Source organism: Ovis canadensis, chromosome 8 (assembly GCF_042477335.2).
Source record: "Ovis canadensis isolate MfBH-ARS-UI-01 breed Bighorn chromosome 8, ARS-UI_OviCan_v2, whole genome shotgun sequence".
NCBI classification, from domain to species: domain Eukaryota; kingdom Metazoa; phylum Chordata; class Mammalia; order Artiodactyla; family Bovidae; genus Ovis; species Ovis canadensis.
The window spans coordinates 87,827,565-87,852,283 of NC_091252.1; the positions used below are offsets into that span (position 1 = coordinate 87,827,565).

General features: G+C 41.3%; 1 protein-coding gene across 1 annotated transcript in view; it reads left to right on the top strand.

Moving 5' to 3' along the window:
- The window catches only part of CCDC170 (coiled-coil domain containing 170), a 93,729-nt gene that overhangs the window by 64,084 nt on the left and 4,926 nt on the right, over positions 1-24,719 (top strand). Inside the window, exons 7-9 of the mRNA XM_069599312.1 lie at positions 6,552-6,752; positions 13,380-13,553; positions 16,124-16,366. Coding sequence (XP_069455413.1) covers positions 6,552-6,752; positions 13,380-13,553; positions 16,124-16,366 — 618 coding nt within the window. The remainder of the gene's footprint in view (positions 1-6,551; positions 6,753-13,379; positions 13,554-16,123; positions 16,367-24,719) is intronic.

The following is a 24,719-nucleotide window of genomic DNA, read 5'->3' on the forward strand; positions in this document are numbered from 1 at the left end:
TGGGTTGCCATGCCCTCCTCCAGGAGATCTTCCCAGCTCAGGGGTCAAACCCGAGTCTCTTATTATCAGGTGGCTTCCCTGGTGGCTCAGACAGTAAAGCGTCTGTCTACAATGTGGGAGACCTGGGTTCGATCCCTGGATCAGGAAGATCCGCTGGAGAAGGAAATGGCAATCCACTCCAGTACTCTTGCCTGGAAAATCCCATGGTCAGAGGAGCCTGATAGATTACAGTCCGTGGGGTTGCAAAGAGTCGGACACGACTGAACGACTTCGCTTTCACTTTCTTTACCACTGGCGCCATCTGGGAAGACCTAGTGATTTCTCTAGTGTTAGTGTCTGAATTGTGTCAGACTCTTTCCGAGCCCGTGGACTGTAGCCCACTAGGCTCCTCTGTCCCTGGGATTCTCCAGGCAAGAACACTGGAGTGGGTTGCCATTCCCTTCTCCAGGGGGTCTTCCCGACCCAGGGATCAAACCTAGATCGCCTGCTTTGTAGGCAAATTCTTTATCGTCTGAGCCACCAGGGAAGACCCATGGCGTCTCTGGATATTGCCAAATGACACTGGGAAATGAAACTGCCCCTAGTTGAAAACCTCTCTCTTAGAGGAATGTTCTAATGTGGAGTTCCCAGGAATTCTAAATGAGCGTTTCAGTTTATGTAGCCTTGAAATTTCAGCACACTTGTAACAAGTGTTTTTGAAATAATCATTTCTTGCACAATGACAGGAAACTATGATATTTTCAGATTTCAAAGTATTGAGGTGAGCATTTGTTTGTTTGTTTTGAACTTTTAGATATTTCCTAGCTGGCTAATTATCTGGCTGAGAATTGACCATGAGTGATTCCCATGTTGCCTCCTTAATTGCAAACAAATTAGTACAGACTCACAGACATTTTTCTAGTCAGCTCTTCTGTTCCACTTTAGAGCACATACAAGGCTATATCTCCTCCAGTGGAGTTTTTTCAGTCCAGCGTGAGAGCCCTGGGGACTCAGTGTGATACCATAAACAACCTGAGATATTTTTACAACTCCCCTACTCCCCCTTTCTGATCTCTTAACTCTGCTCTGTTCTTAATGCTCCAATATTCTAAACCAAACATTTACCCAGAAGCTTCAGGTACGCTTGCACTGACATTTCATCATCCAGTATTATGTTACATAGTCACTCCTGGCTCCAGGGGCATCTGGGCAAGTCCAAGGACAGAGGTCTCAGCTGTCCCAGGCTCCGAAGTGTATTAATTTCCTAGAGTGACCATGACAAAGTACCACTACCTAAGTGGCTTAGACAACAGAAATTTGTTGTCTCGCAACTCTGGAGGCTTGAAGTCCAAAGTCAAAGTGTTGGTAGGATCGGTGTCTTCTGAGTGCCTAGAGGGAAAATCTGTTTCAAACCTATCACCTAGCTTCTGATAGCCTCAGACACTCTTTGGTTTATGGATCACATTCTGTGTCTTCATATAATTTTCCCTCCACTTGTGTGTGTCTCTTTGTCCAAAATTCCCCTTTTAATAAGGATACAGGTCATATTGGATTAGGACCCACCCTCATGACCTCATTTTAACTTATCTCTGTAAAGATTCTAATAAGGTCACATTCTGAAGCACCAGGGGACTTCAACACAACTCTTTTGGGGGGACCCAATTCAAACCATTAAAGAATTTGACATACACATTGTGGTGTAGGGTCAGCCCAGTCAATAGTGTTGGCCATACTTATGACAAGAAGGAAGGATAATTTGATTGGTTCCTGGTAGCTTATTTTATATATTTCTTAAGTGAAAATCTAGCTTGAATAATCAAAGAAGAGTTGTTTCTGTCCAGAAGGCACTGGCCCTTACGTGACCCAAGTGGCTTTTTCTTCAGCTTAGAGCTCTTGTGCTTCCATTGGATTTAATCTTAGGGCAGAAGTGCCTCTCAGGTGAAATCAACAACTCCTTGTCCTTGGAAAGTAAATTAGTTCTCTTAGGGCATTATGACTTCACTTCCAAAATCCAGGCTGCTTGGTTTTGGAGTATTATAGTTTATTTCAGTGCCTTTTTTTGTTTTTAAAAATTGCGATGTTGTTGCTCAGTCGCTCAGTCGCATCCGACTCTTTGCAACCCCATGGACTGCAGCACACCAGGCTTCCTTGTCCTTCATCATCTCCCAAAGCTTGCTCAAACTCATGTCCACTGATATGTATTCTTTAGTACAAGCCACCCTCCTTCCCTACCCATTCCAGGCATCTCTAGTGGTTTGATTTTTACAGAAATAGAAATTAAGAGTTTAATCAGAACAACATCAGTAGGCAACACTTTTTAAAACATTTATATGCTGTGCTGGGTCTTAGTTGCTGCACGAGGCATCTTTAGTTGCAGCATGTGGGATCTAGTTCCCTGACCAGGGATGGAACCTGGGTCCCCTGCATTGGGAGCTCAGAGTCTTAGCTTCTGGACCACCAGGGAAGTCCCACATCTCTAGTGTTGAAATTCCTAGCACGTTTTGTGCCACAGAGTATCAGGGATATGTTAACAGATTATGCTAAGAAAAAGGAAAGGGAAAAAAAAAAGGAAAAAAGTCTTACTGATTCTTTAGATTTGTCGGTGTGAAAAGCACAACACAATTTTGCAGTTTTGATGGGAAACATTCACCTGGTCACTGGCATTTGATGTTTCCAAGAACTGAGTTATATTGGAATATTAATTTATTTGAATTAAAATATGTAAATTTAACTTTAAAAAGACCTGGTGGTGTCATATGCATGGAGATCTAGGTAAGCATACGAAGCTAAGTTCTATGGTGCGTAGAATATTGGGAAGTTCACAGCTGTTTGCTCCTCTCTGGACACCAGAATCTTGGCAGGACAGCTGGGGAGATTCTGCCCAGGTCAGCCACACTGGTGTTTGTAAAAGTCATACTCTGCTGAATCTATAATTTCCATGGATCACTGTCAGGTCCACACGGGATAAAGATGTAAGAGGGACCCTCTCACCTCTGATTCAACACATTTGTTCCTTATTTGTCTTTCCCAGAAAGATTTCTAGTTGAAAAACAGCTTCTGTGATCTGAAAACAGTTTGGGAAATATGTGTATGCGTGCTCGGTCGCTTCAGTCGTGTCTGACACTTTGCGACCCTATGGACTGTAGCCCACCAGGCTCCTCTGTGGGATTTTCCAGGCAAGAATACTGGAGTGGGTTGCCATGCTCTCCTTCAGGGAATCTTCCCAACTCAGGGATCGAACCTGCGTCTCCCGTACTGCAGGTGGATTCTTTATCCACTGAACCACCTGGGAAGCCCTGGAGAAACGTGATAGAGGACAATCCCTGAAAAACTTCTCAAACTCCGTATGACATAAGAACAGTATTGGATGAGCCCACATCCTGGAGGAGTAATGCTGATGATACAAGTGGTGCAGTGTGCTGAACTTCAACTGGGAATGAGATACTGTGCTAATCAAATGGTCATTAATTTAGCTCATTTTCTCATAAGAACAAAGTCTGAGTTTCAGTGAGGTTCATTTCTTGCTTCAGTTAACACACTGGTCGGGGGAAGGGTGAGGACTTGAAATCAGGACTGTCTGACTCCCAAGTTCCTGTCCCACAGTGTGGTCTACATCAGGTGTCTGCCTCTTCCTTCCGGGTCATTATCGCTCCCTGAGCCAGTTATTGCACTCCCTCGTTGTCTTGACTGATGTCTATGGAAGACTTGGCTCTCCTCTGGTAAGGTGTGCAGCGTGCTGAATGTGGCTAAGCGATCACACAGTTTCCCATCTTTCCAACTGAGATTTTCTGCATTTGTTTGCCCTTTGGCTTCCTTCTCTTTGCCAGGTCAACTATGGGATGGAAGTGTCAAAGAATCTTCGGGTAGAAAGACTTAACTTTCGACTTAGAGTCCAATATGAAACCACATTTTCAGTTGTACAGAAACGTGTCATCTCTTGTTCAATGTACTATCATTAGAGTTTTGGAGGTTACTTTGTATATTGTACTTGATGCATTTTTTCTGTTAAGATCAGATCTGCTATTAGTAAGTACTAAGGGCATATTCATTGGAAGGACTGATGCTGAAGTGCCAATATTTTGGCCACCTGATATGAAGAGCCAACTCATTGGAAAAGATCCTGATGCTGGGAAAGATTGAAGGCAAAAGGTGAAGTGGGCAGCAGAGAATGAGATGGTTATATGGCATCACCAACTCAATGGACATGAGTTTGCGCAAACTCTGGGAGATAGCAGAGGACAGAGGAGCCTGGTGTACTGTAGCCCATGGTGTCGCAAAGAGTCGGACATGACTTAGTGCCTGAACAACAACAACAAAGTGTAGAAAATATGAAAGGGGGGTTCTGAGAGCCTCATAGTGTATAATGAAAGTAGGAATTTCCTTCAGAAATGTAATTCTTTGGATATGGTACTAAGCAGCTTGTCGTCAAATATCTGATTTCAAGCACCTTCAGGAGTATAGCATTAATTGAATTATAGACATGGGAACTTGAAAGTCTTAGAAGCACAAAATTAGAGCTCAAGTAATTTAACCTTCCTGACTGTAGCACTTCAGTCCACCCCATAATATTCTTAACAAAGGGTTGGCCAAATCCTAGCCATCTCCAGGGACTGGTACTTCACTACCTGACATGAGAAGATGCTTAAAGTATGAGGTAAACACAAAACCTCCAAACTGCTATATGATGTCTCAACTATATTTTAGCAATACATACAAATACATTATTTTAAAAGAGTAATAGTTATTTCCTCTGGGTGGTGAGATCATAGGAATTAGGTTTTTGCTTATTTACATATTTGTTTTTGTCTGTAATGCATCTTTTACAACGAGTATGTATTACTTTGAAATTATGGTGACAGGAAAATTCTTTACATAGAAATAGAAGTCTTTGATATATACCTATTTGTCCTCAACTTGAACTCTGAAAGCAACTCAGAACAAATCCCATTGTTCTTCTGTATAATAGCCTTTTAAACTATTGAACACAATATTGTAAAGTAATTAGCCTCCAATTAAAATAAATAATTAAAAATATTTGAACACAGCGTGAATATCTTCTTATCTTTAGGTTTGATTGTTTGCAGATGGGTGGATGGGAATTTAAAAAAAAAGAAACCATCAAAACCAAATAAACTTATGATCTTAAACTAATTTTTTTAAATTGAATTCAACATTTTCTGAAAATGGGGTTTTGGTGGAATCAGTTTGAGTATTCTCTAAGTGTACCTGAGGTGTTTGGTAAATTTAAATTCTTGGTTTAAGGGAAGGTCAGGAAAAGAAGAGAAACTCCTGTTTGGAAGGAAGGAAGGAAGCATTAGGTAAGGTAGGGGTTGGGGGGAGTTTGGGGTCCTTTAATGGAGAAACAGTGACTTTATGCTCTGAAAGAGGAGGTGGTAGTTAAATCCCCCTGCTGCCTTCTGCTCTGCTGTTGACCCTATTCTGACTCGCTGTATTAAAGGAATTTTGGTCTTTTGAATGCTAACACAATGACATTGCTCCTTAACTGTGCATCACAGATGCTGTACCACTGCAGTTTAGTGCATGAATAACCAATACTCAATACAAAGTTCTAAATAAAGCTTGGAAAAATATGTTTCTGCACTTAAATTTCCAATTACAGCCCAAGGTTATCTATCAAAGTTAACTTCCTGTGTAATCTGAATGTGCTATATGTGGCAGAAGAGTTTCTCTAGAAAATGGTTATAGTTTTTCAAAGTACTTTATGTCTGAATTCTTTTTTCGGTTAAGCTTTTTTCTTTTTTCTTGGGGTATAATTGCATTGCATTGTTGTGTTAGTTTTGCTGTGCAGTAAAGTGAAGCAGCTATATGTGTACATATATCCCCTTTCTCTTGAACCACTCTCATCCCACCCATTTGTTAATAGGTCATCAAAAAGCACAGAGTTGAGCTCCCTGTGCTGGACAGCAGCTTCCCACTAGCTGCTGTCTATTTTAGACGTGGTAATGTATGTCATTCCTAATCTCCCAACTTGGCCCACCCTCTCCTTCCCCTGATGTGACCACAAGTCCATTCTATACGTTTCCGGCTCTATTCCTGCCCTGCAGATTGGTTCACCTGTACCATTTTTCTAGATTCCACATATATGTGTTAATATACGATATTTGCTTTTCTCTCTTTTCCACTGAACTTTGAAACTCCTAAATTAATAATGGGACTTGCATGGCAGTCCAGTGGTTAAGATTTCAAGCTTCCAATGCAAAGGGTGTGGATTTGTTCCCTGGTCAGGGAACTAAGATCCTATATGGCATGTGGCCAAGGTAGCTTTAGGGGTAAGTAAAGGTTTTCCCTCAATACTTCCCAAAGAACTTGCTTAAGGAATGATGTAAAAATTAAAAATACCAATCAAAAATGTTTTGCTACCTAATGAATGTAGATTTATTTCAAGCAGAGGCAAATACAGCTATCAGTTACCTATTTTTTAAATTTAATTGTTACAAAGAATCTGAACATTGGAGTTATAAATAGTTGTATCTTTGGGGTTGAGCGCTTGATTTTAACACTTTGTTGCATCTGAAACAAGGCTTATCCTTGTTCTGTGTCTTTGTTTCCAGATGGTCTCCCAGCTTGAAGCCCAAATATCTAAGCTTGTTGAACAGTTGGGAAATGAGTCCCAGTTTCACCAGAAAGCCCTGCAGAGAGCCCAGAAAGCAGAAAACAAGTTGGAGACTCTTCAGGGCCAGCTGACACACCTGGAGGAAGAGCTGGTCTCTGGAGGTGTTCTGCGAGATGATTTGAATTTCGAGAAGCAAAAAGTAATAACATGAGGGCCGGCTCATGGGTGGAAACATCTGTTGCAATATAAGATTTTATGTAAATATTTTGAATTTTACAGTACTTTGGTATCTTGGTGAACTTCTGAGTCATGAGTAAATTTCAGGGAACAATGGATATTGTTTTGGGGTTTCTTCCTATTTTTGGAGCTTCCTTGATCCAAATTAATTCACTTAAATTCAACAGGTATTTATTGAATATCTATTATATATGAAACTCTGATGGTTTGGGGGTAAGGTATGAATAACACACAGTTCTTTTTTTCTTAACTTTTCCGTGGGGCATGTGAGATCTTCCCCAACCAGGGATCGAACCTGTGCCTCTTGCATTGGGAGCACAGTCTTAACCACTGGATTGCCAGAAAAGTCCTAACACACAGTTCTTGATCATAGAAGCTCATAATTCAATAGAGGAGACAGATGTTCAAATGTGCTGTACTGTACTATAAGGCTGTAAGTATTATTATAATAGATATGTTGACCAATAGAGTGCTTTAGGAGCCCAGTGAAGCGAATGATAAATTCTGGATAAAGTGGGGATTTTACAGGGAAGGAGACAATTAATTTCATCTTTGAAGGATAAATTGGATGTTAGTACAAAGAAAGAAGAGAAAGAGGGGAAATAGTGAACAAAAGTCTGGAAGGTTTCAAGTATCTTCACAGGGCACAGAGTGGCTATTCCCATATGGCTGGAACCTGACTTTTCTTGGTGGGGCTGTGGTGGGAGAGCAGATTGGAATGGCTTGGGTTGTGAAGACTGAGCTCTCTTTTTTCTGCAGACTCTGAAGTGCAATAAGCAATTTTTGAACATCACAGTGTTTTAGAAAGATCATGTTACAGGGCAGCTGAGATTGCAGACTCAGGAGAGACTCAGAAATGATAGGGGTGATAACCCAGAGGGATATAAGGAAAGTAGAGTGAGAAGAGAAGGCATCTATGCTTAGGATTTAACCCTAAGAAGACCATCAGTGATGTCTGAGCAAAAATTTCAGCAGAGTGGTGGAGAACAGAAGTCAGTTTGCATTAGGACGAGGGGAGACTACTATGGGAGAAGCTAGAGACTTAGATGACAATGAAGTCTGGTGACCAAAGAGAAAACAGGCATGAAGCTATGAAAAGCAGGATCAAAGAAAGGTTTTGTTGAACAGAATGGCAAGATACATGTTTGTACCTTATCACGGGCATCTATAGGGATAAACGGGTTCATGCATAGGTGCAGGGGGCTTCACCAGTGGCTCAGTGGTAAAGAATCTGCCTGCAATGCAGGAGTTGAAAGAGATGCATGTTCAGTCCCTGCATCAGGAAGATCCCCTGGAGGAGGGCATGGCAACCCACTCCAGTATTCTTACCTGGAGCATCACATGGACAGAGGAGCCTGGTGGGGTATAGTCCATAGGGTCACAAAGAGTCGGACACGACTGAAACAACTTAGCATGCACTCATAGGCGTAGAATTTGGCACGAAAAATACTCTTCAGTTGAAAAATCTGTACTCTGGACACTCATGCATTCATTCTCTGCACTTAAAAAAAAAAAACAAAAAAAAAAAACAAAAAAAAACAAAAAACGGAGGAAGCTTCCTGCCTGTGCTTAGGGTTGGATATGTAAAGATGCTTAAGAGATGCTGGGGGGATCCCAGTGTCATAGATGAGATGGGCAAATCAGGACACAGTGCAGTTAGTGCTATGAGAAAAGTACACAGTTCAACAGGAATTCAGATAAAAGGAGTAATTGCTTCTTTCCTATCTCATTGTGTGAGGAAATGAGCCACATTCACCTGGGAGATAACACTGGAGAGCGGCCAGAAAAAATGAGTAGGAGCTTGTTAGGTAGAAGAGGTGGGGAAGGAATTTGGGGTTGGGGGATGGCAGGAATGATGAAGGACTGGAGGGTGGCAGGGAGACTGGACCGTGGTGCTCAGTGTGCCAGGGCAGGCTGATCTTGCGAGGCGTTATCCCGTGGGTGATGGAAAGCCATAGATGGGTCTTGACTAAAAGAAAGTTTTCTCCAAAGGCAGGGTGGCTCTGAGAGTCTAGAGGCTAAAAGGAGGAGCCCTTTGGGTTCTGGAATAAAACTATTCTTAGAATAGTTTTGATGAGAAGATAATAAGGATTGGGATCAAGCAGTGAAAGGAATTTCTCAAACAGATGTCTCAAAAAGGTGTGTTGGTTGACATTTTGAGCTTGATAGGAAATCCTGCACCTGAGCCCAATGTGTTAAATTGGAAGGAATCTGATTGCCAGACATCTACACCATGGGTTCCACCAATACCTTGCACTAAATATTCAAAAGAAAAATGATTCTCCCTTCTCAAATTTGTCCCTCTCCTTCTCAGTGATGATGTAATCTGCCTCCAGTTGCTCAAGCCAGAATCCTGAGGGTCATCCTGAAGGCCTCTCTCTTTTCAGTCGATTCCTAAGCACTGTAAATCCTAAAACATTATATCCACAATAGATCTCAAATATCCCCTCCTCATCTCTAATTTAGAAGCAGTGCTTTACTTTGGAGCATTGCGATCATCTGCATGGACTGTGGAAACAACCTTCTCACTGATCGCCCCACCACTCCCAGCATGGTCTTAATAAAATGCATGTCTAATCTTATCTTCCTCCATCCGGTCAAGGGCTCTGTATGGGCCTCCCTCAGGATTAGGTCTTGATTCCTTGACCTGGCTAGTTCATCAGTCCAGGCTCTTCTCTCACCTGCAATCTCTCAGGCCAGTGGTTGCAAAGTCAGAAGCCTCGAGGGACCATCGGGGTACTGGTAGGGTGCCATGAGTGGTCAGAGTCCAAACACGTCCACATTCAAATTTGTCCTGTGGTCTAAAATAAGAAGGCCCCCTTGGCAACCCAGATTGCACATTGCTGGTCTCTCTGAGAAGTGTTCTCATCTTCTTCTCCTGGAAATAACTGCCCCACTGTCCCATTAGCTGTCCCTTCAGATCCAGTTCCAGAAACCTTTCCTTAGAGGCCTAGTTCTTCATGCAACATGTACCTGGTTCTGTCATGCACTCACCACCCTTTCTGTATCCATGTTTTAACTCGACTTTTCCAATCCACTCTGAATTTCTTGAGGCCCGGGAAAATCTTTTTTCTGGACTTTTTCCAGGACTTAGAGCAAGAATCAATAAATATTATTTAAGTAATAGAAGACGCACATCAAAGGCAAGACTTTTAGGTAGATCAATATGTCTTCCATCCTTCATTATGAGGACACTAATTTGAATAGAGGTTATATCAAAATGTAGGCTTTCCTGGTGGCTCATAGGTAAAGAATCTGCCTGCAATACAGGAGGCCTAGGGCTAGGAAGATCCCCTAAAGAAGGGAAAAGCTACTCACTCCAGCATTCTTGCCTGGGAAATCCCATGGACAGAGGAGCCTGGCGGGCTCCATGGGATCGCAAAGAGTTGAACACGACTGAGCAACTAACACTTTCACACTTTCATATCAAAATAGCTCTCAGTTATGAAAGTAAGTTGTGTAAACTGATTCTGCCCATGGTGAATCTTCCATAGGTAACTGCCTATAAACTAGTAGTAGTATCCTTACTGCCCAATAAGAATAGTAGGCATGTTGTTGTTCAGTTCCTAAGTCGTGTCCTACTCTTTGTGACCCCATGGACTGCAGCATGCCAGGCTTCCCTGTCCTTCACAATGTCCCAAAGTTTGCTCAAGCTCTTGTTGTTTGAGCTGGTGATGCCATCCAACCTTCTTATCCTCTGTCACTCCCTTCTCCTCCTGCCCTCAGTCTTTCCCAGCATCAGAGTCTTTTCCAGTGAGTTGGCTCTTCACATCAGGTGACCAAAGTATTGGAAGTTCAGCTTCAGCATCAGTCCTTGCAGTGAATATTCAGGGTTGATTTCCTTTAGGATTGACTGGTTTGATCTCCTTGCTGTTGAAGGAACTCTCAAGAGTCTTCTCCAGAACAATTCAAAAGCATCAATTTTTTGACACTTAGCCTTCTTTATGGACCAACTCTCACATCCATACATGACCACTGGAAAAACCATAGCTTTGAGTTTATGGACTTTTGTCAGCAAAGTGATATCTCTGCTTTTTAATACACTGTCTAAGTTTGCCATAGCTTTACTTCCAAGGAGCAAATGTCTTCTAATTTCATGGCTGCGGTCACCATCTGCAGTGATTTTGGAGCCCAAGAAAATAAAATCTGTCCCTTATCTCCACTTTTCCCCATCTATTTGCCATTAAGTGATGGGATTGGATGCCATAATCTTAGTTTTTTGAATGTTGAGTTTTAAGTCAGCTTTATTTCTCTCTTCTTTCGCCCTCATCAAGAGGCTCTTTAGTTCCTCTGTGCTTTCTTCCATTTGGGTGGTATGACCTGCATATATGAGGTTGTTATTTCTCCCAGAAATCTTGATTCCAGCTTGTGCTTCATCCAGCCCAGTATTTTGAATGATGTACTCTGCATAGAAGTTCACTAAACTAGGTGACAATATGCAGCCTTGACATACTCCTTTCCCAGTTTGGAACCAGTCCATTGTTCCATGTCCTGTTCTAACTATTGCTTCTTGTCCTGAATGCAGGTTTCTCAGGAGACAGGTAAAGTGATCTGGTTTCCCATCTACTTAAGAATTTTCCACAGTTTGTTGTGATGCACACAGCCAAAGCTGTGTAGCATAGTAAATGAAGCAGAAGTAGATTTTTTGGTTTTGGAATTCTCTTGCTTTTTCTAGGCATGTAAGATTGAAAAGCAAAGGTATACAGAGATTAAATTTAAATACAGGTGATTGAAATTCACACAGGATAGAATATATTCATGCTAAGTTGTGATTCATTGTGATTCAAATGAACAAAATGTACAGGAATCCTTTCAGCCACTTTAACTTTCTGAGGTTTGGCCAAGATTCTTGAAAAGGCTCTTCCTCTTTGGGGTCTTGGCTCCCTGTTTTCTAAATCCCCTTTGGCCTGATGTAGATCTTTGCATGCTGGGTGGATGGGGCAATAGAAATAGAAAATGAAGCTTTTATACCTTCCCAGAAAAGTTACCAACTCTATTTTATTTAAAATACAAACAATAGCAGTTATTTCACTTTGATTTGCATAGATTAGAAATGAAGTAGTCCATTCTGGCAGTGGGGTGGGGGGCTGACAGAGCATTAAGAAGGGACAAACTGATGATGCAGAGACAGAAACAGCCTGTGGTTTTGCCACACAATACGACTGTGATGACTGTGACTTACATAGGAAAGATGAAGTTTTATGTATGCTTTTCAACAACATTGGAGAATATACACTTACAAATACTTTCATCCTGATGACTGAAATATAGGTAGTTTGGGGCTTTAAGCTGGCATACTTCAGTCATCAGAAAAGGATACTTGTTTCAACATATAATTGCCTAAAAATGCCTGTTGGATGAAGAACTATTGCGATGAGAAGAAATTTCAAAGATAGAACCCAAATCATGAAATTATGTTACAGAAAGCCCATTGGTTGATTTAGTCATCTGTCAAGAACTCCGTAAGCATTTCATGTCTGATGTGACCAGATGAGCCCCAGAGATCAAGTGGAGGAGGATCCTACGCTAGTTTTGTGACTTTTACCTCCTAAACTATGAACTTTGACTTTTCTGATACAGCTTAATTTTAGAATGTTGGGACTTCCCTGGTGGTCCAGTAGTTAAGAGTTTGCCTTCAATGCAGGGGGTATGAGTTCGATTCCTGGGCGATAACATTCCACATGCCTCCCAGCCAAAAAACCAAAACACAAAGCAGAAGCAATACTGTAACAAATTCAATAAAGACTTTAAAAAAAAGTTGTTCCTTTATCCTTGATACTTAAAAACTTTAAAAGACATTTTCTAAAGAATTTTAACTTAAACAAAACCATTGTCCAAGTTTGTTTGTGTAGAGAGCTCTGGTTTTAGTGTGGTTTGTAGAACTAGAACCCAGGAAGAGTACAGTGGTTGGCTAAGTGGTCAGTTTCCACCGTGGAGGCCAGGGCTCACTTAGGTGGACAAAATTGCCATGGAAGGTATGTAGGTGACTGGTCTGCAGGGGCTGGATTAGCCAGTAGATTCCAGGGGCTGGGAGGGTCATGGTAGCAGCAGCATGTAGCCAAAGCAGAGAGATGTGGATGCAGTCAGGGACATGCCTCATTTGTCGGATGGCAGAGCTTCCCAGGTGGCTCAGTGCAAATTCTCTGTCTGCCACTGCAAGAGACCTGGTTCGATCCCTGAGTTGGGAAGATCCCCTGAGTTGGGGGAGGAAATGGCAACCCACTCCAGTGTTACTGCCTAGGAAATCCCATCGACAGAGGAGTCTGGGGGGCTATAGTCCATGGGGTCACGAAAGAGTCGGACATGACTTAGCAACTAAACAACAACACAGGGTTAAGAAGAATGTGTAATGTTAGACTAAACATCAAGGCCACTGACCAGAAGAGTCTGGAAAATCTGGACAAGAAACAGAGCATGGAGCTTGCAGGGTGGTTCAAGAATTCATCACCAAGCACTGGAGTCAGCGGCTGGGCTCTGTACTGGGTTTAATAAGAACTACCTGTAAGCTTGGGAGAAAGAGAAAGATTCTGTGAGATGGCTTATTAACTCTACTTTTGTGTCCCATTTTTATTTTTGTTCTCGAGTTTAGTATCTTAAATTTCTGGATCAGCTTTCAGAGAAAATGAAGTTGGACCAGATGGCTGCTGAACTTGGCTTTGACATGCGTCTGGATGTAGTTTTAGCTCGCACAGAGCAGCTGGTCCGCCTCGAGAGCAATGCAATCATTGAAAACAAGACGATCGCCCACAATTTACAGAGAAAGGTAGGGAATATTGTGGGTGTTGTGAGAAGGAAATTCTGAGAAACTTAAATCTTGAAAAATAATGTACTTCTACTATATTTGCCAATGTGGATAGGAAACATACAAATATGTGTTCAGAAGCTGAGTCTTGATTTCAAGCCTGAAGGGAAAGTAAATGTATCATCCAGGGTTATGTTTAACTATGAGTAATAGAGGCCCAAAGTTGCAGACTCAAGCAATTAGAAGTAGTTTTGTTGTCGTTTTGCTTTTTGCTTTTGGTATTTTTTTTTCTAACATACATTTCTGGAGGTAGCAGCTTAGGGTGAATGTGACATCTCTGCTCTGTAAAGTTTCCCAGGACCTAGGCTCTTTTCAGTTAGCAATTTCCCATCCCTAGGGTGGTCCTCATGACCATGGTTCACAGAAGTACCTAGGACCAGGCAGAAGTTTAAAAAAAGAAAGGAATGAAGAAGAGAAATGCAAAAGAGCATGCAGGAGCTATCTTTTAAAGGAGGCTCCCAGAGTTTTCTACATGAACTTGTGTTTATCTCCCAGAAGTAGAATGTGTTCTGATGGCTAAACCTAGCTGCAAGGGAGGCTGGAAACTAGTCTTTACTCTGTAGCCATTTGCCTAGCTGAAAAAAATCACTATTTCTATGACTGTGGGAGAAGAGGAGAGTAAAATCTTTTGCTTTTACATAAGCTCTCTTGCACTAGAGAGTAGAGGGGAGAAGTGCTTACTTTCCATTAACTCAAAGGAAGACTTAGAAACAGTTTAGACTACATAAATGAATGAATGGATGAAATGGATAAAAACATAATTATTAGTTATATAATTATTGGCATTGGGGAAAGAAAGAGGAAAACACAGATGTATCCTTAGAATAGTTCTTAGGAGAAAATTCTGTGGTAGAATTATCATGTATAGGCTGCTTAATGACTCACATCTGGGTTCTCAATTTGGCTCCACCACACTGTATGACATTAGGCAAATTATATACCTTTCTGTCTTCATTTCCTCGTATTTAAGATGGGAATGATACCTATCTTATGATGTTAATTTTTTAAAAACAGCATTTTTGCTCTTGGTTCACAGAAGATGCTCTATTCATGTATGACCTCCATTTATGGTGTCTTAAGGAATATTTTCTAAAAGGAAGCAGACACCCCCTATTACCATCAGAGACATGAAACTGAGCTGCGGTTCTTTCTGAAGTTCTCAGATAATTGATTTTCCCTCCATATCCAATACTATTCTTTCTTAAGTGTTGTATAATTATTAAAATGACCAGTGTACAGAGTTTACCAGGGTAAATTTGCAATAGAGTGGAACTTGACATGAAGAAGGTCAGGGAAGGGAGGCTAGTTACAGAAATACTAAAAGAGCCTTGTTAAAAAAGGATGTGGGCACGGACATTGCTTGTCCCTGATTGGTAAGATAGTTAAGCCTGTATTTCACAAAGTTCTTCACACTTTCAAACACTTTACTAATGCAGATTATATAACTGGAGAAAATGGGATGTTTTTTAGCTCTAAGATTCTTTATTTCTACATGATTCCAATTTTCAGTGTCTGTAATAGATGAATGAGGTTCCTATACTTAATATTCCAATCACTAATTGTGACACGTGAAGGCCAAGAGGATTTTTTTCTCCTTTTAGAGTCCATAATCTTTTTCTAAAAAACATTTCAATTCTTTCATTAAGTTTGACTGTCAATGCTAAGTGCCAAGTGCAGACCTTATTCAGCTTGGTTTGAGGATGGTATAGGTCTGGTGTGTTATAAAGACACAATGAAATAACACCTTCTTGAAGGTGAATTAACACCTATTTCTAAAATCTTCAATATATAAATAAAGCTTTCCTCAAGATCTCCTTCATGTAGCTTATGTTAAAAACATATCAAATCCCATGTCTGGTGCCACTGAACCTGTTTCTAAATGGTTGAAATTAGTCGGTCTGGGTATTTGGTGCTAATTTGCACTGTATCTTCTTTCAGAAAAGACCAGTGTGAGCATAGTTGCCATGGGATGTTGGAGAGGATTTTGTCTGTCTTATTATGTTCTGCTCTTGATAAGCTCATTTTAGTAGTTTTAAAAGTAATTTTACATTTTTATTATGATGTACATCATGTTGGAGGGAATGGGACATTGAAAGCATACTCCTTGGTGCATTTTCTGTGGCTCTTTTGTCTCATACTTTGCAGCTACCAAATTAATTCTTGGAAAAATAGGGATTAAAAAAATGCAATCAGGAAAAGGAATCCAACAACCTTTTTCTGATGGTTTACAAATTAGTCTTATTGAAGTATAGATAAAGATCAATATTATCTAAGGAATTCATTTATATTTACTGACTCTTCAATGATTATTTTAAAAAATCCCTTGGGGAGGGAGGTAGGAGGGAGGCTCAAGAGGGAGGGGACATATGTATACCTGTGACTGATTCATGTTGATGTTTGGCAGAAACCAACACAATACTGTAAAGCAATTATCCCACAATTAAAATTAAATAAATTTTAAAAAACCTAAAAAATAAATGAATGGAATTTCACAGCTAAAAAAAAAAAATCCTTTTTTTGTATCAAACCAGCTAAAGACTCAGAAGGAAAGACTGGAGAGCAAAGAGCTGCACATGAACCTCCTCCGGCAGAAAATAGCCCACCTGGAGCAGGAGAAACAGGTGCGCTCAGCTGTGATGCTGGAGCGGGATGAGGCCAATGCCACCATCAGGAAGCTGCAGAAGAAGGTGGAGAGGCTGCAGAAAGAGCTGAGTGTGTGTCGAGAGCTGAACACCGAGCTCAAAGCCAAACTGGCTGACACCAACGAACTTAAGGCAAGTGCTCAGAATGTGTTTCCTTGTCACTGTTTGTGTTTCCATCAAAATTTATGCAAAAGAGTGACAGCCTTATAAGGGGCACACTAGGAAAAAAAAAAAGCTGAAAACTTTCTCTGATTTTCTAGAGCTGTGAGAAAATGCAACAAATTTCACAAATCAGCAGGGTAGATCACCTTCGCGTCCCTTCAATATCTGAAATGAAGCCATCCATAGTTGCTGAATGAAAAATCAAGTAAAAAAGGGGTGATGTGATGTACAGAAAATAAAAACATTTCTTCAAAGTGTGGGTGACTATGATATTAAGAATCATATAGACTTTTTTTTTTTTGCATTGGCATTTGCTTAGAGAAGATGAGAAAATGAATACACACAAGTATTCGCTGAAAATGATCAGACAGCAGTAGGGTGTGTGTTATGCTTTGGGATATTGTCACACCAAGCAGGGAAGAGGGCAGACAGGCTGGGACCATGTGCTTCCTGGATTCGAGGTCTTTGACTTCTAATGAGTATAGAGAAGAATGAAATGAAAACTTCGGATTTAATAAAAATATTCAAATGTCACGTGTGTATACCCCTGGCAATAATATGTTAATTTCATATACACTGGCATCCCTGGCGGGTACACCCATCGTGCATACTGGCAACAGTGATGTCCTTCCTCTCTGCAGATGAGGGCTCTGAAATGGAATGTTTCTGAGTCTGGAGACAGATCAGTTGGGAAAAGGAATCTGGAATAAAGCCAACAGTTGAATCTGTGTAGCAGAACCATATCTTAGGGCATAGTTCCCACTCGATTTTCCCTTCTGAGTCATTAGCTCTTCCCCCCTCCCTCCTCCAAGCCCTTCTGGCATCAGAACGAGGTAGCTAAACAGAGGCTTGCTTCCCTAGAGAAGGGAAGGGCAGACATAGCCCAGGGGAAGGGACACATTTGCATGTAAAGGAAGGAGAAGCTAGGGAAAGCATCTGATGGGGTCCCTGGGTGAGGAGAAAGTGTCAGAGGTAAGTATCCTGGACACCCTGCTCACACCTTGAAATTGACCTTTAGGGTGTGCGTCTGGTGGGTATGGGGAGAATCCCTGACGTCAGCATGCAGTTGGTTCCACCCTGGCTGGCGGAGGCTACAGGAGTGCTGGGGCAGCGGGCCTAGACTGCACCCATTCCAGAGCCTGAAGCTCCATTTGCGCCCATGGGGACTGTGGAAGGTGGCTAAAGATGTGAGAAGGATGGTGTGCTGTGGGAGCAGGCGGGGGTGACCCTCTGAAGTGACGGACACAGTGACCCGCCATCAGAGACTCTGGGGCAGATGTCCTAAGTCGTGATCCTGGCTAAGTGTAGTGAGAGTGGCCATAGGACGCCTGGCCCAAGACAACCCTGTGAACCAGAGCGTTGAGGAGTCACCCTAGCGATAGCAGAGAGCAGAAGCAGGAAGCAGCAAGTGGAAACTGAGGGCTGTGTCTATAGTTTGTTCCCTTTTGGTCTCAGTGACTTAGACCTTAGGTCTTCATCATTTTTTCAGTGCGTTATTTTTAATTATTTACAAGCGTCTTTCCACTTAACCTTTTCACAAGAAAGCCTGATTCTCATAATGAAGTTTTGCTCTTTGGATGATGTGATTATTCAAGTTGTGTTTCTGGTCACCGTGGCTGGCTTGAGAATTTCCAATTCCAGTATCAACATTGCAAGCAACGTTTTCAAATGTGGAGCACACACCACTGGTGTGTGCACAGTGCTTCTAGGTGGTACAGGATGGGGTATTCTATAATGTTCAATCCTTAAGTGAAAAATGAGTTCCTTTTAACTTTTCTTTCAATTCTTTCACCATCAAGGAGAAAATCGTAGAGGTAATTATGTCCTATAACCTGTTCTGGTCTACGTTTTAAACAATAAGCTTTATACTCAGTGCTGAGTACCAGCTCCAGTGGATCTGCTGTGCTGTGCTGTGCTTAGTCGTCCAGTTGTGTCTAACTGTTTGTGACCCCATGGACTGTAGCCACCAGCCTCCTCTGTGCATGGGGATTCTCCAGGCAAGAATACTGGAGTGGGTTGCCATGCCCTCCTCCAGGAGATCTTCCCACCCCAGGGATCAGACCCAGGTCTCTGCATTGCAGGAGGGTTCTTTACAATCTGAGCCACTGGCGAAGCCCCCCAGTGGATCTGGGACCCACCCAAATCCAAGATGATTTCACCTTGAGCTTCTTAATTACACTTGCAAAGGCCCTTATTACAAATAAGATGAAAATCTGAGGTTCTGGTAGACATATTTTTTGCATGGGTAGGGGGAGACACTCTTATTCAATTAAGAATTAATTTCACCATTTATAGATGGTAAATCCAAAATAGTCATTTGGACTACATTTCTATGTATTTTATTTTAAAAATTGAGATTGAAATTATATGCTATAATATTCACTCTTTGAAAGTACAGAGTTCAGTAGTTTTTGGTGTAATATATTGACAAGGTTGTACAACTATCCCCATTCCCTAATTCTAGAATTTTTCCATTATCCACCCCCTAAAAAAACCCCCCAAAACCCAAGAGACAAAACTCCATATTCATCCTTTCCTCAAACTCTGTAAATCAATAATCTACTTTCTGTCTCTATGATGATTTAGTTGCTAAGTCGTGTCTGACTCTTGAGACTGCGCATACTGTAGCCTGCCAGGCTCCTCTGTCCATGGGGTTTTCCAGGCAAGAGTACTAAAGTGTGTTGCCATTTCCTTCTTCAGGGCATCTTCTTGACCCAGAGATTGAACCCAGGTCTCCTGCACTGAAGCAGATTCTTTATTGATTGAGCTACTATCTCTGTGGATTTGCCCATTCTGGACATTTCACATAAATAGAGTAATGGAGCCGGAGCCTTTTGCCTCTGGCTTCTTTCTGTGTTTTCGAGGTTCACCCATATTGTGATCAGTACTTCATTCCTGTATTAATCAGAGGTATCCAAAGAAACAGAACTAATTGGATGTGTACACACACACACACACACAGATTTATTTTAAGGAAGTGACCCACATAATTACAGAAGCTGGCAAGTTCAGAATCTGCAGGATGAGCCAGCAGGCTGGAAACCCGGGAAGAGCCAGTCCAAAGGCTATCTGCTGGAACAGTTGTCTTGCTTCAGGGGAAGTCTGTCTTTTTTCTATTCAGGCCTTCAACTGATTGGTTGAAGTGCACCCACATTACAGAAGGGAAATATTAATCTTATGCTGAAACACCCTCACAGAAAATTCATGATAATGCTCGACCAAATATCTGGACCTTGTGGCCCAGTCAAATTGACACATAAACAACCATCACATTTCTTTTTAATGGCTGAATAATATTCCATTGTATGGACATACTATGTTTTGTTTATTTAGTATCTGATGGGCGTTTGGATTATTTCCATTTTTTTTTTGTTTATGATGAATAAGTCTGTTTTGAAAATTTGCATGCCAGTTTTTTTTAATGTGTTTCTATGTCTATTGCAAAACATTGTCAAAGACTTTGACTCCTAGCTTACTCAAACCTTTCTTTTAAAAGACCCATGTATTAAATTTCCTCCTGAATTCTAGACCAGGGAAAAGCAGACCTTTCCTGATAAATTACTAAATTTTAGTTTAGCAGGTAAACATAAGCATTGTAGAAATCTGTTTTTGAAAGAAAAAATATTGTCTATATTTCCCCTTCCTGTGCTGAGCCAGAGTAATTTTATTTTAATATTGCTTACATACATACAAACTTAATACTATATAGAAATTTCTTAATCTCATTACATGTTTACCACTATAAAATCCAAATCAACTTAGAAATCAAAACAAAGTGTAAAACTAGAATTTAAAAATTGGCAATATTGGGGACTTCCCTTGTGGTCCAGTGGCTAAGACTCTGCTCTCCCCATGTAGGGGCCTGTCAGATCGTGGTTGACCCTGGTCAGATAACTAGAGCCCACATGGCACAGCTAAAGATCCCGAGTACTACAGCTAAGACCTGGTGCAGCCAAAGAAATAAATATCTGTTTAAAGATGGGCAATATTAATTCACTATGCTAGATTTTATTTCACTGAAATCACCATTACTAAGAATGCATAGTACCAATTGCTTGTGTGTGGTATGGGCTCTTTTGGTTCTGACATGTGGACAGTTTGTGTTGTCTAAGAGTGAATTATCAATTCACAGAGTGAATTATTCTACTATGTGCCTTTATGTTGCTGCTGCAGATGCTTTGCACATATATCATGATGCAGCGTGGCCTCCACTTGGCGTGAACACATTATTTATGTATTAACTGTACCTTTGCTCTTTCTTCATTGACCTAGGATAATTAAAGTTGTGTTACTAATTGGCAGAAGCATAGCCTTATGCACGAATGCAAATGCAGGGACTGAAACAGGTGGCAGGACTCCAGTTCTTTGCATAACTCATGAAATGCCAGTTGCTTCATAGCTGGTGTGAGTTTTGATTAGTTTCAGCTGAAAAGGCTGAAATGCACAACAGTGGCTTGGTCAGGAGAGATGTTTGCTGCTTTCTCACTGAAAGAAAGCATGGACGTAGTCATTCCATGTTTAGGAGGATAGCTTCACGGTCATCACTAATCCTGGCTTGTTCTCTCTGCTTTACTTTCCTGGAAATAACTTTCCTCCTCAAGACTACCTCTTAGGGCAAGCCAGCTACCTGGGCTCTGCCTCATTCCAGGCACGAGGCAGGAAGCAAGGTGGAAGGACAGCCAGTAGCCGTTTTCCAGAAAGAGTACAACACTTCTTAGTCTTCATTGGCTGGAACTTAGTCCCGGGAGCTCACTTAGATGGGTCTTTATTCTGGGAAGTAATAAAAAAAGGAAGACCAGATATTCAATGGAGAGGTTTCAGACTGTACCACAGGACACAATCTTAGTAGGGAGCTGTGGCCAAAAATCGGTAGTCAGATAACCAGAAACTAGTGGAAAACAACCATTATCTTTCTGGTAGTCTCTCAAGGACACACTCAAAGGGAATAAGAATCTTCAGCCACCAGCAAAGCTCTCATCTGCTTACTGACTCTGCTTCCCATGCTCCTCCCACACTTCAGAATGCTCTCCAATCCAGCCCATGTGACCTTAGTTTATATTTTTTCCCCAAACCTACCAATCATGAACTGAGCTCTGATTATGTTGACTCACTGACCTTGAATTGCCCTGGACTTACCCAGCTTTGAATGTGTGCATCAAGCAGAACCTGTGAAAAAACACCTCCTGGGTGAGGTGGGGGAGTGGCCGTGAGCTCGGCCTGCAAAGTAGAACAGCTTCCTTTGATTTCTGCTACTGTTCCCGCCTAGCAAAATCTCTGGGGTTCTCTGCGGAGGGATACAGCTTCCCTGGACAACCCTTCTCCTCTGCTGTCCCACCCCCTTTAAAGAGTGCCAGTACAGTGCAGGGCTTCTGCAGGGTCCTGTTTTTTTGTTTAAACTTTTTATTTTGTGTTGGAGTATAGCCGATTAACAATGTTGTGATAGTTTCAGGTGAACAGCAAAGGGACTCAGTCATACATATACATATATCCACTCTCTTGCAAACTTCCCTTCCATCCAGGCTAACACATAACATTGAGCAGAGTTCCATGTGCTATACAGTAGGTTCCTGTTGATTATCCATTTTATATATAACAATATGTACATGACCTTCCCAAAGTCCCTAATTATCCCTTCCCTGCTGGAAATCCTAAGTTTGTTCTCTGTCTGTGAGTCTCTTTCTGTTTTGTAAGTTCATTTGTATCGTTTCTTTTTTGATTCCACATGTAAGGGATGCCATACAATATTTCTTCTCTGTTTGATTTACTTCACTCAGTATGATAATCTCCAGGTCTATCTGTGTTGTGGCAAATAGCGTTCCTTCTTTCTTTTTTATAACTGAGTAATATTCCATTGTATACCTGTACCACATCTTTATCCATTCTTCTGCTGATGGACATTTCTTGGCTGTTGTAAACTGTGGTGCAATGAACACTGGGGTGCATGTATCCTTTTGGATCATGTGTTTCTCCAGATATATGCCCAGGAGTGGGATTGCAGGGTCATATGGTAGATCTCAAGGAACTTTTATACTGTTCTCCATAGTGGCTGTAACCTTAGGGTCCTATTTTCTGTACAATCTCCAGAAAACCCTCCAGGTGAAGCTTGTAGATCCTCTTGCAGATTCAACAGATCAGATTTTAAATTTAATCACCTTTTCTTTCAGGGCCTTTGGCCCTTGTAACACAAGAGAGGATCATTCGCCAGATTTGAAATGCTTTTCCTCCAGGAGGCAGATGCCAGATACATTATTCACCAGAAGAGAAACTCTCAGAATGTGATCCATCCTGGCTGGGGTCTGCATGGTGCATCAGTCCTGTTTATGACCATCTCAGACCCACTGGGAAAAACTTAGGGACGCAGACTCTCACTGAACTCTGGGCTGACTCTGAGAAGCTCCCTTAGTTGGATTAAGAAACCCATTTGCCCTGCTCCCCTCCCAGCAATCTTGTTTGCCTTAGGAGACTGAGAACGCCTTCCCAAAGTTGGCTCCCAGTTCTGTCCTGGTGGTTTGGCTTGGACTCTGTAACTCGCTCCCTGACAACAGGAATTCAGGCAGCCCTCAGGACTGTGATAAAGTCTCATATTTTTGAGAAATTCTTGGCTATAAATTCTTCTCATTAGGACTTGATTTACGTGCTTCTAACTCTCCAAGCTGTGTTCCATCTCTTTTGGTAGATGGCCCACTGTAAATGTTTTTTCCAAGCTGAGCAGAAAGGCTGAATATATCTCCTCTTCTGTTAATACAACATTTTTAATTCCATGTAGCAATCCCAGAAACTTCTCTCTTTACCCCGTATTTTCTCTGCAGCCCTGAGATTGTTGGCATGTGAAGGGTATCTCTGTGAAAGGGAGATCACTTTGTTTTAAGGTTGATACTGATTTTGCCCATCTAACGTCCCCTATTTGTAAAATATTTGAAAAATTACAGAATGTATTTTTAGAGCTCTTGTTCATATAATAAATTAATAAATAAATGTACATATATATTCACAATTTTTTTACTGATAGGATACTTTACACACGCCTCAATCATGCCTGGGAAAGCTCCCTTCTCAAGTTTTTATTCTGAGAAATTTCAAACATATAGAACAGTTGCAAGAATAGCATAACAGACATTCTTCTACTGTTCATGTAGATTGTTAACATTTTACTGATGGTTATAATTTGCATAATGAGAAAGAGACAAAGACAGAGAGAGGAATCATTTGAGAGTACCTCATGACACTTCATGCCTAAATACTTCCCAGATATCTCTTAAGAACAAGAGAATTCTTCTGTGTGACCATAGTAAAATAGCTGCACCCAGGAATCAACACTGAGATATTATTGTAATATACTCATACTGATTTACCATCTATATTCAAATATGGATTTTGATAACTTGGAATTGATGAATGACCTCCAGGGTCAGCCCCCATTTCCTTGTCGTGAGTGCTTGCTCTACTGCTGCTATTTCATTGACTAGAAAACTGACTCAGAGCCCCTTCCCTTCGATGTTGCTTTTATTTCCTCCGTGTTTCCCAAGCTGTAGCAGTTGTTCTCATACCTTCTCAATTGCAAGTCCCGCAGCAGCTGTCAGTTTCCCAAGGGATTTCCTCTCTCCTTCATGAAACCAGTAAAAAAATGTTGAACTTGTGCAAGCATGTCTGCCATCAACTTCCTCTTTGCCTGGAAAGGAATTTAGTTTCTTAAGTTGTGTGTGTGTGTGTGTGTGTGTGTGTGTGTGTGTGTGTGATGGTAGGTAAAAACAAGTTTTAAGTTTAGGCATTTGACTCAAGCTTTCTCAGTTTAATGATGTCACCCAGACAATATAAACCTGATGATTTTCCATCTGGACAGCAGTATCCCAAGCAGGCACTTTTCTTCCATAGCGTGTCATAATCCAATCTGAGAATAGCTTCTACCATTCCTCTGACTTTCCAGAAGTGCTGGAGGACTCTTCAGAGTTTAGGTCAGGTCAGCTTGTGCTCCTTACACCATAATTCTGGAACTCAGTCTCTGTGAAGATGCACTCTAACCCCAAGACTCGGTCAAGATTTTCATCTCTAACGGTAGCGTCCAAATGCAGTCTAGGGAAATCACAACAGTCTCAAAACCCCTCAGCAATAAACAATCAGCTGTCTGACAAACTAAATGATAGTGGTTGCTTTATTATTGTTACTCAAAAAAAAAAAAAAAAAAGAAGGAGAAGAAAAAAAGAAAACCAAAGGAGGATTTCATTCAAGAGTGGCAATGTTTTAAAACGTCTTTTTTCCATTTCTCTCTCTTTGGTTTCCTCCCTACATGGCATCCTACATCTCCTCACAAGTCCCTCTTCCATCC